This window comes from Bombina bombina, chromosome 12 (assembly GCF_027579735.1).
Source record: "Bombina bombina isolate aBomBom1 chromosome 12, aBomBom1.pri, whole genome shotgun sequence".
NCBI lineage: Eukaryota > Metazoa > Chordata > Amphibia > Anura > Bombinatoridae > Bombina > Bombina bombina.
Window position 1 is genome coordinate 106689253 of NC_069510.1, and position 17380 is coordinate 106706632.

Sequence of the window (17380 nt, forward strand, 5' to 3'; positions counted from 1 at the left end):
CCATTTTTACAACGTGGTATTGTAACAACGAGCTTCCAATCTCTAATGTGTTACTTTCGCATTTGCCAAATAATTGTCTTCTTTTGTACAGATTCTTTTAGTACGGATATACTGACCATAGGGTATGGATTGTAATGTGTGATGTGCAATATAGTGTTGCCTGCTTTTCTATATAATTCAACTTCAATAAAATCTGAATGTGAAATTAATGTGATGTCCAAAAAATGAATACTCGTCGTGTTGTGCTCAAGGGTAAAAGAAAGAATTATTCGTATTGATATAATCATGAAATTTTGATACATAATGGTCATCTCCATCCCATATTATCAAAAGTCCATCTATGTATCTTCCAAAATAAATGATCCTGTGCCTAAAGGGGTTATTGTCTCCAAAAATGTGGCGCAGCTCCCAGAATCTCATATAGAGATTCGCATAGGAAGGCACAAACTTTAGCGCCCATGGCTGTGCCACACTTCTGGAGATAATATTTACCCTCAAAAATAAATAAAATTGTGTGTTAACAAATATTCAAGTGTTACACAAAAATTGTATTGTGTTATCATCATATAAAGAAAATGTGTACAAAAAGTGTTCCAGGGAATTTAATCCCTTGGTGTGAGGAATTGACGTATATAATGCATTCACATCAATAGTGATAAATCTAAAAGATTCCTGCCACTTAAAGGGACATAATACTCATATGCTAAATCACTTGAAACTGATGCAGTATAACTGGAAAATATCACCTGAGCATCTCTATGTAAAAAAAGAAGATATTTTACCTCACAATTTCCTCAGCTCAGCAGAGTAAGTTCTGTGTAAAAAGGTATACTCAGCTGCTGCCCAGCTGCAGGTAAAAAAAAAAAAAAAAATGAAGAAATGAGCAGCATTTAATCAGCATCAGCAGTGCTGAGGTCATGAACTCTTTTACTGTGATCTCATGAGATTTGATTTAACTCTCGTGAGATTTCATTGTTACACTGAATAGGTAAATAACATGAGTGCACAAGGCTCGTCCTTTCAGCTGTCCCGGGACAGACATACTAAAATGCTGCTTAGAAATCCTTTACAATGGGATGTGGCTACTGAGGAACTTATGAAGTAAAATTTCTTTCTTTTTTACATAGAGATGTTCAGGTGATATTTTCTAGTCAGCTTTTTACAGCTATGCTGCATCACTTTCAAGTGTTTAAACATTTGGGTATTATGGCCCTTTAATGTTTTCTATTTGTTTAATCATATCCATATATATTTACATTTGCTGCCATCCTTGCGCTACTCAATCCCTTTGCTGCGCTTAGTTTCTGTGCCGTCTCTGATGACATCAGAACGAGGCTCACATTGGATCCTATGGAACAGCGCTCTCGTGAGCGGAAAGCTTCCCAGAAATGCGAACACAAGCTATAAAACATAGCCTACACATACGACCTCAACACAGGAAACACGGGTTGAGCAGCTATTAGCCTGCTATCTCTTTAGTTAGTTTATGCTCTTACATCTCGCTATCTATAGTTTTAATATGGCTGACCAAACGGAGGAGGTCTGTGGCGTTCTTCACAATATTATACTAGATTTTGAGCGCAAAATGATTGAAAGACTTAACAACCTTATATCTCTCACTAAGTCTGTATGTTGCAAAACCAAGACCCCTGAGGCTGAAAGAGTGGATGTTGTAGCACCTAAAGAGTTATCAAGGGACTCACTATTCAACCTGAGCCAGTTATTTACAAAGGAGGCTGTGTTTTACGCAGGATCGGAAATACAACGCCATGTCACTCCTAACCGGGAAACTGATGATGCCTATCTCAAACGTAACAGACCCTGAGCTCTGTATACTGACTGTGCACACTGTCATCTTGCTAGCATCGAACTGCGTATATGGTGGGACTCTGGGCTGCAATGTGGACACAACTCAGGACTGGAAATTGCATCACGTTTGATTGCTTTGCAGTTTGAGTTCTATCTTTACCCTGGTATCTGTACAAAAGTTGGAGTCGGGTGACATTATATGTTTAGCAATAGGTGCCATTAGCTATTCCACCTTTGAACTAAGCTCCTTTTTCAGTATGGCTTTTGAACACCCTAATAAGAGTTATTTAGTTTGATGTTGTGGTTGTTGCCACTATACACCATATATGCTCACTTTTAGTTCTTTGGCTAATATACTAATGTTTCTTTATATACCCAGTTGGTGGTGTGTATAATTGCACATATAAGCTGACACGCCTTTATTTGTTTGTGCATACAATTTTACACTAGTTTACAAGGCGCCATTTAATATTTTTTTTGTAATTGAGACCACTGGTATAAGCTCCAACGTCACCAATGCTTAAACTAAAGAAAGGAGTATACTAACCATGTTTTTAATTGTTCTACATTTAGTCTGTTGAGTGTTTGATGGTCTTTTGTTTTTCTTTATACTTTGTTTTATACTATGTTGTATACTTAAAGTGACACTCAAGTCAAAATAAATGTTTATGATTCAAATAGAGCAGCAGTTTTAAGACACTTTCCAATTTACTTCCATTATCAAATTTTGCACAATCTTGTTATATATACACACTTCCTGGGGAACAGGATCCTACTGAGCATGTGTACAAGCTCACAGGATATAGGTATACTAGTCTGTGATTGGCTAATGTCTGTCACATGATACAGGGGGCTTGAAAATGGAAGAAAATATTAATTTGTCTGAAAAAAATCTACTGCTTATTTGAAATTCAGAATAGGTGTTATTGCATTGTCTTATTATTATGCACTCATTAATTATGCAATTCTACTGTATGGAGTGGTACTTTAAAGGTGATGTACCAGTAATTTAATGGTTTACTCTTATCCTTTTCACCCCCAAGCTTTAATAATATAATCTCCTAAATTGGGCTCACTCATATAGCTACAACTCACGCTTAGGAAGGATGGTTTATGTATATTCGCAACATCATTTGTTAAGTTCCTATGTAGCTTATTCTAAATTCTCCTGTTGTTTAACACATTTAATTAAATACTTCTATACCCGTAGGGAAAGTTTTCCTTTCCTTTAATTAAAAAGTGGAATACCAGTGTTTGTTTGATATTCCCCAAAGAAAAAGCTGAGGTTTTAGCATATTGAGACTTACCTTTATAGATATGAGAGGTGCATTACCCTGTATTCATTTATTTATTTATATTGGGGTACCTTGCATTCCTATTGGCTGACATTTCCAAATAAGCCAATAGGATGAGAACTACTGAAATCCTATTGGCTTTTCAAATCAGGCAATAGGATTTCAGTAGCTCTCATCCTATTGGCTGATTTGGAAATTTCAGCCAATAGGAATACAAGGTACCCCAATATAAATGGGGTACCTGGCATTCAATTTTCAGTGTGCAGTGACGATCACATGAAGAGGATCCTCCACGCTGGATGGCTCCGCGACTGCCATTTCTGCTCTGCAGCTGCCATCGATCTGTGCCGCCTTCGCCCTGGATGAAGAAAGAAGATGTCAGCCCACGTTGGATGAAGATGTAGCAGCCTGGAAGAAGACCTTCACTGCCGGACTTCAGGAATGGTGAGTACCTATTTCAGGGTTAGACTTAGAATTTTTTTTTATTTTTTTGGGTGAATTTTTTTTTAGATTATGCCTTTTTTTATTTTAATGGGCAGCAGAAGAGCTGATTGCCCTTTAGGAGCAATGGGTAGCTTAGTTTTTTTTTATTTTGGGGGCTGGATGGGTGGGGGTTGTAATGTTAGGGAGTTATTGGTATTTTTTTAGGTAAAAGAGCTGATCGCTTTAGGGCAATGCCCTACAAATACAAAAGGCCCTGTTAAGGGCTATTGGTAGCTTAGTATTAGATTAGGGTGTGTTTTTATTTTGGGGGGGTTTGTTTTTATAGGGGTATTAGATTAGGGTTACATTTTTTTAATTTGGAAAATTTTGTTTATTATTTTCTGGACATAGATTTTTTTATCTTTTGTAATTTTAGACTTTTTTTTGTAATGTTAGGTTTTTGTTTTTTTTCCGTAGTGTTATGTTTTTTTTATTTTGTTATTTAGGTTTTTTATTTTCTGTATAATTTATTTTTTGTAAATTGTAATGTTAGGTTTATTAATAGTGTAAGTTTAGTTTTTTTTTAATTTCACATGTAAGTTTTTATTTATTTAAAGTTAGTTATATTGTAGGTTTAATTTAAAGTTAGGGGGTGTTAGGTTTAGGGGTTAATAATTTAATACTTTAATTTAGTGTTGGCGATGTGGGTGGGCTGCGGACTAGGGGTTAATAGGTTTATTATAGTATTTGCGATGTAGGGGGATGGCGGTTTAGGGGTTAATAGGTAGTTTATTGGTGTTAGTGTACTTTGTAACATTTTTGTTATGAGTTTTGTGAAACATTTTTGTTTTGCAAAATCCATAACTACTGTTTTTTTAGCGGAATGGATTGTGGCGGTATAAGCTATAACTCAAGCATAATAGCCAGACTGCACAACCTGTAATACGGGTGCCCATAATATTCCACACTCAATAGCCATTTTTTGAGTGCAGAATAGAGAGTTGCGGTACAGGCTAAAACGCTTGCGGTATAGCTGTACCGCCGTGACTTGTAATATACTGGATGGATGATGACTTCATCGAATGGAAGATTTCTTCAGCGCCCCTTGGATGATGACTTCTGCCGCTCCAGATCTCCTCTTCGGTTCCATTGATGGTCGGCTGGCTGAAGACGACTCAAGGTAGGATGATCTTCAGGGGGGTAGTGTTAGGTTTATTTAAGGGGGGTTTGGGTTAGATTAGGGGTATGTGGGTGGTAGGTTTTAATGTTGCGGGGGGTTGTATTTTTCTTTTACAGGCAAAAGAGCTGAATTCTTTGGGGCATGCCCCGCAAAAGGCCCTTTTAAGGGCTGGTAAGGTAAAAGAGCTTTGAACTTTTTAATTTAGAATAGGGTAGGGAATTTTTTTATTTTGGGAGCTTTGTTATTTTATTAGGGGGCTTAGATTAGGTGTAAGTAGCTTAAAATTGTTGTAATATGTTTTAAATGTTTGTAACTTATTTTTTTTATTTTTTGTAACTTAGCTTTTTTTATTTTTTGTACTTTAGTTTATTTAATTTAATTGTAGTTGTTTGTAGCTAATTTATTTAATTAATGTAATGATAGTGTAGTGTTAGGTTTAATTGTAACTTAGGTTAGGATTTATTTTACAGGTAATTTTGCATTTCTTTTAGCTAGGTAGTTATTAAATAGTTAATAACAATTTAATAACTATTCTAACTAGCTAAAATAAATACCAAGTTACCTGTAAAATAAATATAAATCCTAAAATAGCTACAATGTAATTATTAATTACATTGCAGCTATCTTAGGGTTTATTTTACAGGTAAGTATTTAGTTTTAAATAGGATTTATTTATTTAAGTATAGTGTAGTGTTAGGTGTAATTGTAACTTAGGTTAGTTTTTATTTTACAGGTTAATTTCTCTTTATTTTAACTAGGTAGCTATTAAATAGTTAATAACTATTTAATAGCTATTGTACCTAGTTAAAATAAATTGAAAGATGCCTGTAAAATAAAAATAAATCCTAAGATAGCTACAATATAATTATTATTCATATTGTAGCTATATTAGGGTTTATTTTAAAGGTAAGTATTTAGTTTTAAATAGGATTAATTTATTTAATAATAGAAATATTATTTAGATTTATTTAATTAATATTTAAGTTAGGGGGGTTTTAGGGTTAGTGTTAGACTTAGGTTTAGGGGTTAATAATTTTATTACAGTGGCGGCGGTGTGGGGGGGGCAGGATAGGGGTTAATACATTTATTACAGTGGCGACGGTGTAGGGGGGCAGATTAGGGGTTAATAAGTTTAATATTGGTTGCGGCGGGGTCCGTGAGTGGCGGTTTAGGGGTTAAACTATTTATTTAATTGTGGCAGGGTCTGGGATCGGCAGGATAGGGGTTAATAAATTTATTATAGAGGGTGGCGGTATGGGGGGGCAGGATAGGGGTTACTAGGTAGAATGTAGGTGGCGGCGGTGTCCGGGAGCGGCGGTTTAGGGGTTAATACATTTATAAGAGTTGCGGTGGGGTCTAGGAGCGGCGGTTTAGGGGTTAATAACATTATTGAGTTGCGGGGGGCTCCGGGGGCGCTGGTATAGGAGGTAGAACAATGTAGTTAGTGTGGGTGCTTAGTGACAGGCTAGCAATAAAGCTGTAAAAAAGCCGAAGAGCAGCGAGATCGGATGAGTAATAACTATCACAGTCCGCTGCTCATCGCCCCGTACTTGGTGCGCGGCTTTTTGACAGCTTTATTGATAACTTAGGCGAAATTTTGCAGGTCCTCGGCGGCGATGGTAGGCGAGCATAGGCGGGCGTATTGAACCGGCGAAGGCAGGTAAAGTAGACGGCTTGATAACTAGGCCCCATTGTCTGTGAATTTGTACTTGTATTTCACAGTAAGCTCTACCTGTAACATCTGTCTAAAAACCTCAATAAAAAAATTATGAACTAAAAAACAAACAAAAAAAACAATACCAAGAGAATGACGCAGATGAAATAATAGAAATAAATTGTAAAGCTGTTTTTAATTGTATGGAAGAAAAATTTTGTCCCGTTAATTTGTATATAATGGTATAAATGACGAGACGTGTGATATGGTAAAATGCCTCTGTAAAGCTGGATCTATATTCTCCTATCGATTGTGTTGATACGCAATACGACTTTGTTGTTTGACTGCCTGCATTGGATTGTGTAAGGATTCCAGTTCTTTAATACATACAAATTAAAAGTCTTAACAAAACTGTTATCACACATGAAAAATTATATTAATTCTAGACGTTGGCCATGCGGATGGCAGACTTTAGATGGAAATCATGCATTTAGCTTTCTTTAGATTGCAAGCTCTGCAGGGCAGGGCTATCAACAGCTTTTAATAAGAATAATTAAAGCAGGTACGGAAAATATACTTGGCTGTAATTCCTTGTATAATCAGACATGATTCTCTCACCAGTTCTGCCAGCCAAGCCTAGTAAATCAGGGCGCTGGCACATCGGTGCCATTTATATCTGATCACTTATTTTGATTTTAGTCCTCACACCCTAGAGAAAATACATTGAAAAATTAAAGGATTCCATGACAGGTAACAAATCCAAGAGAAGAATTGAGAAAGGTGCGCACAATGAAATGTACTTTTTGCAGAAAATAATTATCTACAAGTTCTTGTCCGTAAATTTGTCAAAGCTACAGTATCGTCAGAGTACAGACTTGTGACTGTGACACCGCTGCAAAGTCTATGGTGAAAGCATCTATTTGTAACCCTTTGGATACCAAAAAAAGATTTAAACACATGGTTGTTCGTAAACCACAACAACATTATCATTGCTGCGTCCACAGTAAGACCTTATGAGTGATATAGTCTTTGCAATATATTGGAGCTGCGATATTCCAGTGGCACAAATATGTCTGGATACTGACGCAGAAGATATGTCCAGTAACATCAAGGATACACCAGTCTTTATTTATATCATTCTTTATAAATATATCAGTATAGAATTTCATCCCTATTAGATATATGAATTGTTCTGCAGATTTTAAAGTCTGCAGAACAATTCATAGATCTAATGCGGATGAAATTCGTTGTCAGACAACAGAGATTTAGTACAAAAGCAGGTGGTCTAGTTAATGGAGATTACTACCAAGGGAGGTTATGATAGGATTTATAGTGCTATTAATACAAAAAATGTTCTATTTATCAAATTAAAAGAGACAGTAAAGTATTTCATACTTCAGATAAAGCATGCCATTTTAAACAACTTTCTAATTTACTTCTATTATCAACTTAGGAGCATGCACGTGCCTTTTGCTATCTATGGCAGCTGTGTTTGCAACTATGTATGTATAACATTGCTATAAACATTGTTGCAAACACTGATGCCAGATGGCTAAAGACACGTGCGCGCTCCTGAGCTCACCTAGGAATTCTCTTTAATAAAGGATGCCAAGAGAACTAAGCAAAATTGGAAAGTTGTTTAAAACGTCATGCTCTATCCAATCCATTTAAGTTTCATTTTGACTTTACTGTCCCTTTAATCGTCACTAAAAAGACTTAGGGCTCCATGTACGAAGCAGCGAAAGCTGCTCCGGAGCCTTTGCGGGGCAGGTTCACATATATGCGAGCCTGTTTCCAGCAATGTAAGAAGCAGTGGTCATTAGACCGCTGCTTCCTACACCCTACGCCACCTCTTAGGTGGCGAAGCAAAATCACAGAGAGCACGCTCGCTCTCGGTGATTGACAGCCCCTTCAGTCGCGCGATTGAAGGGGCGGGCATTACACACTCCGATGAGTGTGTAATGATACATACGGGCAAGCGGATCAACAGATCCGCTGCCCGTGTGTAGCGAAGGCGGGCGGACAGCTTCGCGAGTTAAGAAGCTGTCCGCCCGCCATTTAGTACATGGCGCCCTTAAGGTTAAATATATTTCTCAGATCTGTAAAGTATTATGCACATATCATAAGCTAAACCAGCGTCTGCACCTTTGTTATATAGCAGTAACTAAAGTGATCTCCAAATAAGTTATTCTATAATGAACACGTGAACACTCTCTCGCATGACCAACACCGCCACTGCATAGAAGGGTCAATATAAACACGTTGGTCCTGCCAATGCGCAATTCTGCAGCTCTTACTTCTCATATATGTATAAGGAGCCATTGGAGACACGCCCAACTTATCATTCCTGGACAGGAATTAAATGAAGTAACCTCACCCACATCCCACACATTTCCAAGCTTAATTAAGATGAATTTGTCTTTCTGTCTGGTCTAGTGCACTTTGTCTGGAACATGTCCTGGTATCACACACTGGCCTAGTTCCCACTGAGGTGGTTAATTGTGGAAACTGGTGATAAAAACATCTCCATTAAAGTCTATGGAGAACTTTTATGTTGCCACCAGTTTCCAAACTTTACAACTACAATGGAAACTAGCCCTATAACTGGTACTGCTGAAGTGCACATTTTTATACAATTGTAGATGACATCTAGTCCAATGCCAGGGTGCCATCTTGCGTATATGTTAAATTATGCTCTGCCCCACGCTCTCTAGAGAAGCTAAAATGCTAATTCTGTAACCTGTTAGGCTGCAGATCAATAGATGTTTAAGGAAATTTGCAGCATTTTAAAAACCTAGATTACAGATTTTGCTTTTTGGCTTCTCTATAGGATGAGGGACAAAGAACAATTTTTACGCAAAAAACAAGAGTCGTCTAATGTCGCTTAGGACATAACTGTAAACAATAAAAGGACATTCTACTGCAAAACGTATAAATCTATTTCATAAGTGCATTGCAGACCCTAGATAACGATGTGTTTAACTGCTGCAAAGGGGTTAAACACATAGGTAAAGTACCACTTGGGTGCTGAAAGCGTTGTATCTCCTGATATGAACAAAGCTGGTCAGCCAATCACTGGTAGTGTTCAGCATGCAGTTCCTGAGTGAGACTTTACTTGTGCGTTTAACCCCTTTGCGGAAGTTCAACACACAGGCCTAGTTTCCATTACTCTTGTAAACTGGTGTCAACATCTCCATAGACTTTATACACAGTTTACAACAGCAATGGAAACTAGGCCTAGTTATCTAGGGTCAGTAATGCAAACATTACAGGCTCTAATGATTTAGAGTGTGTAATATATGCTCTCAAACGTCCCTTTAAACTATTTGATTTAATAAATGTCATCATGAATAGAAATTCCTTAAAGGGACAGTCTAATGCAAAATAACATTCTCGGGTTAAACAAATTGCTAAAGTCCTACTTGGGTTCACAGCTACTGAGCAGGAAATTGCTGATCATTGGCGTGTTTGAGCGACTGCCATTTCTGATAAAAAGTGGTTTCCAAATGGGACCTTACGTGTGTTTAATCCGCTTGTAGGGGTTAAACTTACAGTTCCCTAGGGTCAGTAGTGCAAGCATTACATGATCTGATTTAACTCCTAAATCTGCAATGCTGCACAGATACCTTAGGGTAAAGGAAAAACTTGCGCAGGATCAAAATTGACTCCATACAATGTACACCAATCAGGCTGCACAATTATAATGAATACACCGTGAGACACAAGCAACAAACTAATCACAGATGTTACTGATGACACATTTACAATATGTGCTGTCTCTTATTGGCTGAGCCACAAAATAAAAATAAACACATACAGAATAAAAATAAACACATACAAAATAACAATAAACCCATACAAAATAAAAATAAACACATACAAAATAAAAATAAACCCATACAAAATAAAAATAAACACATACAAAATAAAAACACACATACAAAATAAAAATAAACACAAAATAAAAATAAACACAAAATAAAAATTAACACATACAGATTAAAAATAAACACATACAAAATAAAATAAACACATACAAAATAACAATAAACACAATACAGAATAAAAATAAACAGATACTGAATAACAATAAACACATACAAAATAACAATAAACACATACAAAATAACAATAAACACATACAGAATAAAAATAAACACATACAAAATAACAATAAACATATACAGAATAAAAATAAACACATACAGAATAACAATAAACACATACAAAATAACAATAAACACATACAGAATAAAAATAAACACATACAGAATAAAAATAAACACATACAAAATAACAATAAACACATACAGAATAAAAATAAACACATACAGAATAAAAATAAACACATACAAAATAGCAATAAACCCATACAGAATAAAAATAAACACATACAAAATAAAAACAAACACATACAAAATAAAAATAAAGATACCTTAGTGTAAAGGAAAAACTTGAGCAGGATCAAATTTGACTCCATACAATGTACACCAATCAGGCTGCACAATTATAATGAATACACCGTGAGAAGCAACAAACTAATCACAGATGTTACTGATGACACATTTACAATATGTGCTGTCTCTTATTGGCTGAGCCACAAAATAAAAATAAACACATATAGAATAAAAATAAACACATACAAAATAACAATAAACCCATACAAAATAAAAAATAAACACATACAGAATAAAAATAAACACATACAAAATAACAATAAACACATACAAAATAAAAACATACAAAATAAAAATAAACACATACAAAATAAAAATAAACACATACAAAATAAAAACAAACACATACAAAATAAAAATAAACACATACAAAATAAAAATAAACACATACAAAATAAAAATACACATACAAAATAAAAACAAACACATACAAAATAAAAACAAACACATACAAAATAAAAATAAAAACATACAAAATAAAAATAAACACATACAAAATAACAATAAACGCATACAGAATAAAAATAAACACATACAGAATAACAATAAACACATACAAAATAACAATAAACACATACAGAATAAAAATAAACACATACAGAATAAAAATAAACACATCCAAAATAACAATAAACACATACAAAATAAAAACACACATATAAAATAAAAACATACAAAATAAAAATAAACACATACAAAATAAAAATAAACACATACAAAATAAAAACAAACACAAAATAAAAACAAACACATACAAAATAAAAATAAAACACATACAAAATAAAAACAAACACATACAAAATAAAAATAAACACATACAGATTAAAAATAAACACATACAAAATAAAAATAAACACATACAAAATAAAAATAAACACATACAAAATAAAAATACACATAAAAAATAAAAACAAACACATACAAAATAAAAACAAACACATACAAAATAAAAATAAAAACATACAAAATAAAAATAAACACATACAAAATAACAAACCCATACAGAATAAAAATAAACACATACAAAATAACAATAAACCCATACAGAATAAAAATAAACACATACAAAATAACAATAAACACATACAGAATAAAAATAAACACATACAGAATAACAATAAACACATACAAAATAAAAATAAACCCATACAGAATAAAAATAAACCCATACAGAATAAAAATAAACCCATACAGAATAAAAATAAACACATACAGAATAAAAATAAACACATACAAAATAAAAATAAACACATACAAAATAAAAATAAACACATACAAAATAAAAATAAACACATACAAAATAAAAACAAACACATACAAGGCAGCGAGGAGGTAGAAGGGAAATGTTTGATAGATGAGGAAAAATAATAAAATTATTTAGTGTATGTTAACAAAATATAACCTTTAGAACAGCAAACCTTGCGATACCTAACTCACAGTTAAAATGCACATTTAAATTTGGTGCTCCCTGACACATTAAAGGGACATGAAACCCATATTTTTTCTTTCATGATTTAGGAAGAGCATGCAATTTTAAACAACTTTCTAATTTACTTCAATTATCTAATTTGCTTCATTCTCTTGATATCCTTTGCTGGAAAGCATATCTATATAGGCTCAGTATAGCTGTTGATTGGTAGCTACACATAAATGCCTCATGTGAGTGGCTCACCCATGTGCATTGCTATTTCTTCAACAAAGGATATCTAAAGAATGAAGCATATAAGATAATAGAAGTAAATTAGAAAGTTGTTTAAAATTGCATTCTCTACCTGAATCATGAAAGACAAATGTTGGGTTTAGTGTCCCTTTAAGTTGCTAGGGCAGAATTACTGTACATACTCACAGATGCCAATGCATATATCTGTCTAAGATATATATATTATACGGTACAGCATCTGATTTGCTGTACTAGACAGCTAAGACTATAGCATGTGAAATAACATTTACTGGCCAGGATTTTGCCCCTCTGAAGCAGTGTGCCCATAGCTAGCTGTCTAGTAAGAAACTCGTTTGTTTACAATGTTCCCTCTAACTATTTTTTGGGTATGTATGTATTAGGTACTTGTAAAGCGCAGCTAATCACCCGTTAGGGTCTCAAGGCACTGCTAATTTTATCAACCTCGGAAGGATGAAAGGCTGAGTGGACCTCGCCGGGGATCGAACCTGCAACCCTTGGGTTGCTACAGAGCTCAGCCACAGTGCCTTAGCATGCTGAGCTATCTGTCCGGCTTGTCCAAAAAAACAGTTGAAAACTATATGCTATATGACAAGTGCCTCTACAAAATAGTGTTAGCTTTGTCAATATAGATATTTTAAAAAGGGTAAGTCATTTTTACAATCTGTATATATATATATATATATAATTATTTTGTCTTTTTTCCCTCAGAACAGTCAGACATTCTTAGGCTTAATATCAGAGTCTATGAGTCACTGTATTAGCCCCTGTATCTGAGTCATAGTTAAAGGGACATGGTAGTCTAAACTGAACTAAAACTAAAATAAATACTATCCAGTTTAATTTTGTTATCCAATTTACCTTTAAACTCGTCTACTTTGTTGATACTTAGCTCATTACCATGAGAGCATACTGAGATACACTCAGGGGTGTACACGTGTCTTGAGCACTATATGTGTAACAGTGTTACAAACATTATTGCAAACACAGCTGCCATTTAGTGCTTAAAACACATGCATGCTCATGAGCATACCTCAGTATGATGCCAAAGAAATAAGCTATGCTTCAACAAAGAGGAAGAAAATTTGACAACAGAACTTAATTGAAAGGCAATTAAAAAAAAAAAATTGCACACTATCTAAACCAACAAGATTTAATTTTGACTTTCATATCTAACGAGCTGCTGTAGCGTTATATGAAGGTTTGTATATTCACAATGTGTAACCCCTTAACCAACCGTCTGCTACCTTGAGGGTCATGTGATGGACACTTGTAAATACTCAGGCACAATTTGTTCAATATCCTAACAACATGACTTCTCATGCTATAACATAGCTAAAAAAAATGAATGGCTAAAGTGTTGTGCCTGTTAATACCAGAAAACTCTAAGAAACCATTGAAGTTAAATGTACAGGGCAGCAATGAGCACTGAGCACAGACCTGACTGGGACATTTAAGTGACAGCACAGAGCTTTCATTGCCAATCAGACTCTATAGCCTGTAATGTAGCAGATGTGAGCCTTCCCTAAGCATTAGAAGACTACACAGGTACACTGGGAAACTCAGCATTAGCTGGGGAAACTCGCTGTGGATAAACCTGTGGGGTGGGTGGGTGGGGGGGGTTACAGCCTGGGGAGGGTGGGGGAATCAGTAGTGCCAGGAGGAGAGCTCTGCAGCTGCCAGACTATTGCATTCTTTGAGAACAATCTGCTCTGCTACAACGCCAGGAGGAATGAAAAATATGAAAGTGCAGGTTGCTGGCAGGGAGTGCAGTAGTTTTACTGTTGCTGTGGTTACAGGTGTGTTTGTTTGGCTCCTCGCAGGGGTAGTGACAGCAGATATATTGTCACAGAACATCACCTGCAGCGACTGTGCCCATTGTCGGCGAGCAGAGCCTGAGGCACTCCCTGCCAGCATCTTGTGGGGCATAAAAGTCCTGCAGCCCAACAGATCTGTCTGCTTCCCTGGGCCGGTGAGACACACGCCCCACAGTTACCGGCTACTCTACCTGTATAAGCCCTAGCTCAGCTAACTTCTTTTATTAAAAGGATATAGCACTCAAAATGTTGCTATGATATATAATGAAAGGACAGATGTTAAACATATTACAATATTCATTACATAAAAAGGGTTAAGTAATAGCCGATTCAATTTAAAGGGTCATTACAGTGGAAACATTACCTGCCCTTACTAACGGGTTAAACACATAGTTAAAATGTCATTTGAGAGCAGCAGAGAACGGTGGTCCTGAGCAGAAACAACCGGTGACCCAATAAGTATCAACACAATAAGTATCAACAGTCTTACAAACCAGCCAAGCACCCAGCAATTGTTTGTGGCTCCCAAACGGTTCTTTGACCATGTGTTTAACCCATTTGCATGGGCATGTAATGTTTCCACTGTAACCACCCTTTAAATTTAGAATTTCAGGGTCACTAGTGATAAAATCACATGTCTGTACAAATTAGAGCACGTCATTTTCCCACTGGAATTGCCCTTTAAGGTGACACTAACAAAAAGTGTCTGTGTCCATCTGGGTCCTGTGGCTATTTCTCAATGTCTAATAGGGACAGCTCCCACATAAAAAAAGTTGGTTTATTCAATACAAGGACATTAATTTTTGGTAAAAAAAAAAGTTCCAAAGCTTTGCTATACATTTAGAATTAAGTATCACTTCATTTTTATATTGGTGCATCTAAAAGACGGCAATATAAAGTAAATTGCAGGTTTGAAAAATGCTCCTGTTGTCAGAAATGAATTTTGCTTTCTGTTTGTGGGGTGTGCCCACCAATACAACTCTGGTAGTTTTGCTTACTGGCCAGTGAGCTTATACCGCACACACCAGTATTGCACAAACCTAAATAAACAGCTCTAACGTAACCCTTTCATACACATTTATGTTTAAACAGAGCTTTTGCATACTATAGACATTTTTAGAATTTAATGCGTCTTTAATTCTACTTGTGCAACAGTCTATGAACTGAGCACTTTGCATGTTCTTTATTTCATACAGCATCAAAGCAACTAATTCAAACTGGCACGTCCTACATTTCCCTCTGTCATCTCAGTTCATTTGGTTCATACCTGTTGTATTTTATCTGAGTCTCCCAATACATGAGACAGTAGTGTTTATAGCTTACCCTTCCCCGCAGAGCATTAACCCAATGCAGAGCACCGTGTGGCAAAGGTCCAATCCTCTCAGCTTTAGCCTCATACTGTTTCTAAGCTGCTCCTTCCCGTCCAGCTGTCAGTCTGTGTGAGGTTTTGCCTTGGCGCCTCTGGAGTGGGCAACCTCTCTCATTCTACCTGCAGTAAGTCCATGAGTGAAGGTGGATCTATCCTACAAGGAGTGACAAATATATGCAAGACTCAGAGGAGATGTCACTCCTTCTTCCAGATACACAGCACCAAACAATGCAGCTGGTGTGTCCTCTTGCTTGCCCTCCCCGATGTGTCCTTCAACGCCTCCTCACCCCCTACCCTCACTTATCTCTGCCAATGGTCTCCTTTGCAAGGAAAAGCAAGACAGCTGCCTAGGAGTACTTGAACATAGAGGACAGGTAGGTGGCCGGTCAGCTGTGAAGTTTGTCACCTCAGATGGCAAAAGACATAGATCACCTTTCCCAGAAGGCAATGCTAATGCCACTCAATGCTATGGAGAACTATCTTATAGATTTGGAGGGACAGAGATAGTCAACATGTTTTCTGTCTTCATAGCTGGGAAGATCACTAAATTGCTGCTATTATTTTTTTTTAATCAAAGTTTTACCTTAGATGTTTGGAGGCGGGTGATGGATGGAGAGGTGAGGGGTGTGTGTGCGAATAAGAAGGTAGGTTAAACAATTCACTTACTCCTGCCAAAATTTTGTCTCCTATTCATTCCTCCGCCCCCCCTCCCTTTAATATAGAGAGGGTTGGAATGGAGAATAACTGAGTAGGACAGAAGAATACAAAACTAGTTTTTTTTCTTTTCATTTATTATGCTTGTAAAAAAAAAATCTGTCTTTAAACCAAGCCCCTGTGAGCACTGAATCCAAAAAAAGAACACACACAAAAAAAATGATAAGATAAATGTATATCCAGAGATGCCTCCAGGCTTCCAGCAGACTAGTGAGAAGCTAAACACAAATCGTTTCTGAGAATCAGTTTCATTACACCTCCTCTTTTTGTACATAATTACACTGCCAGAGTGACAGGGTGAATGTCATTGCTACACTAATGGTGTGACCATAGCACTGCCAGACACGTCTGCAGAGACAATATCAAACTTGTGCCCGCATCCCGATCTCTAGGATGGCAAATAGGTTGTGATATAACTCACCATCAATGACCCCTAGCTACTTCAATAGATCTTTATAGGTATAGATCAGCAATTAAACACTGCACAGAAAAAGGTCTGCACACACTATAGATAGATAGATCGATAGATAATCAATTAAAACTATCTGCCTTTATCTATCTAATGTATGTCTATTTTTTTATCTTTTGCAAGGTTCACTGTCTAACTATGTATCTATCTCTGTCTGTCTATCAATGTGTTATGGGTACAATTGTGGGTCAGTCTCTTCCTCCTATTGTGAGTATTGTATGCATGCATTGTGCTTATTGGCCAATAAGGGCAGTTCCCAGTGCCATATTGGATGTGGAAATACTTCCTTTTTTTGATACTTCCTTTTCTAAAAAATGTCCAGTACAATGAAAACCTAATGAGCACAAAAGGGGGAAAAGGACAAAAATATTCCAAGGTTAAAAATAAATACAAAAAGAAGCATCAACTCCCACATACTGCATCTATAAAGGGACAATTACAAAATGATATAAATGTATGACGTCTATAACAACAATTAAGTGATTGATTACAAATCAACTACATCAAAATATATA

At 35.9% G+C, this 17380-nt stretch overlaps 1 protein-coding gene across 1 annotated transcript in view; it reads right to left on the reverse strand.

The window, feature by feature from the left end:
- LOC128643061 (protein Wnt-7b-like) overlaps positions 1–16389 on the reverse strand; it is a 111619-nt gene extending 95230 nt beyond the window's left edge. The window contains exon 1 of the mRNA XM_053695995.1: positions 15637–16389. Coding sequence (XP_053551970.1) covers positions 15637–15710 — 74 coding nt within the window. The 5' untranslated portion in view covers positions 15711–16389. The remainder of the gene's footprint in view (positions 1–15636) is intronic.
- Positions 16390–17380: the final 991 nt, after the last annotated feature.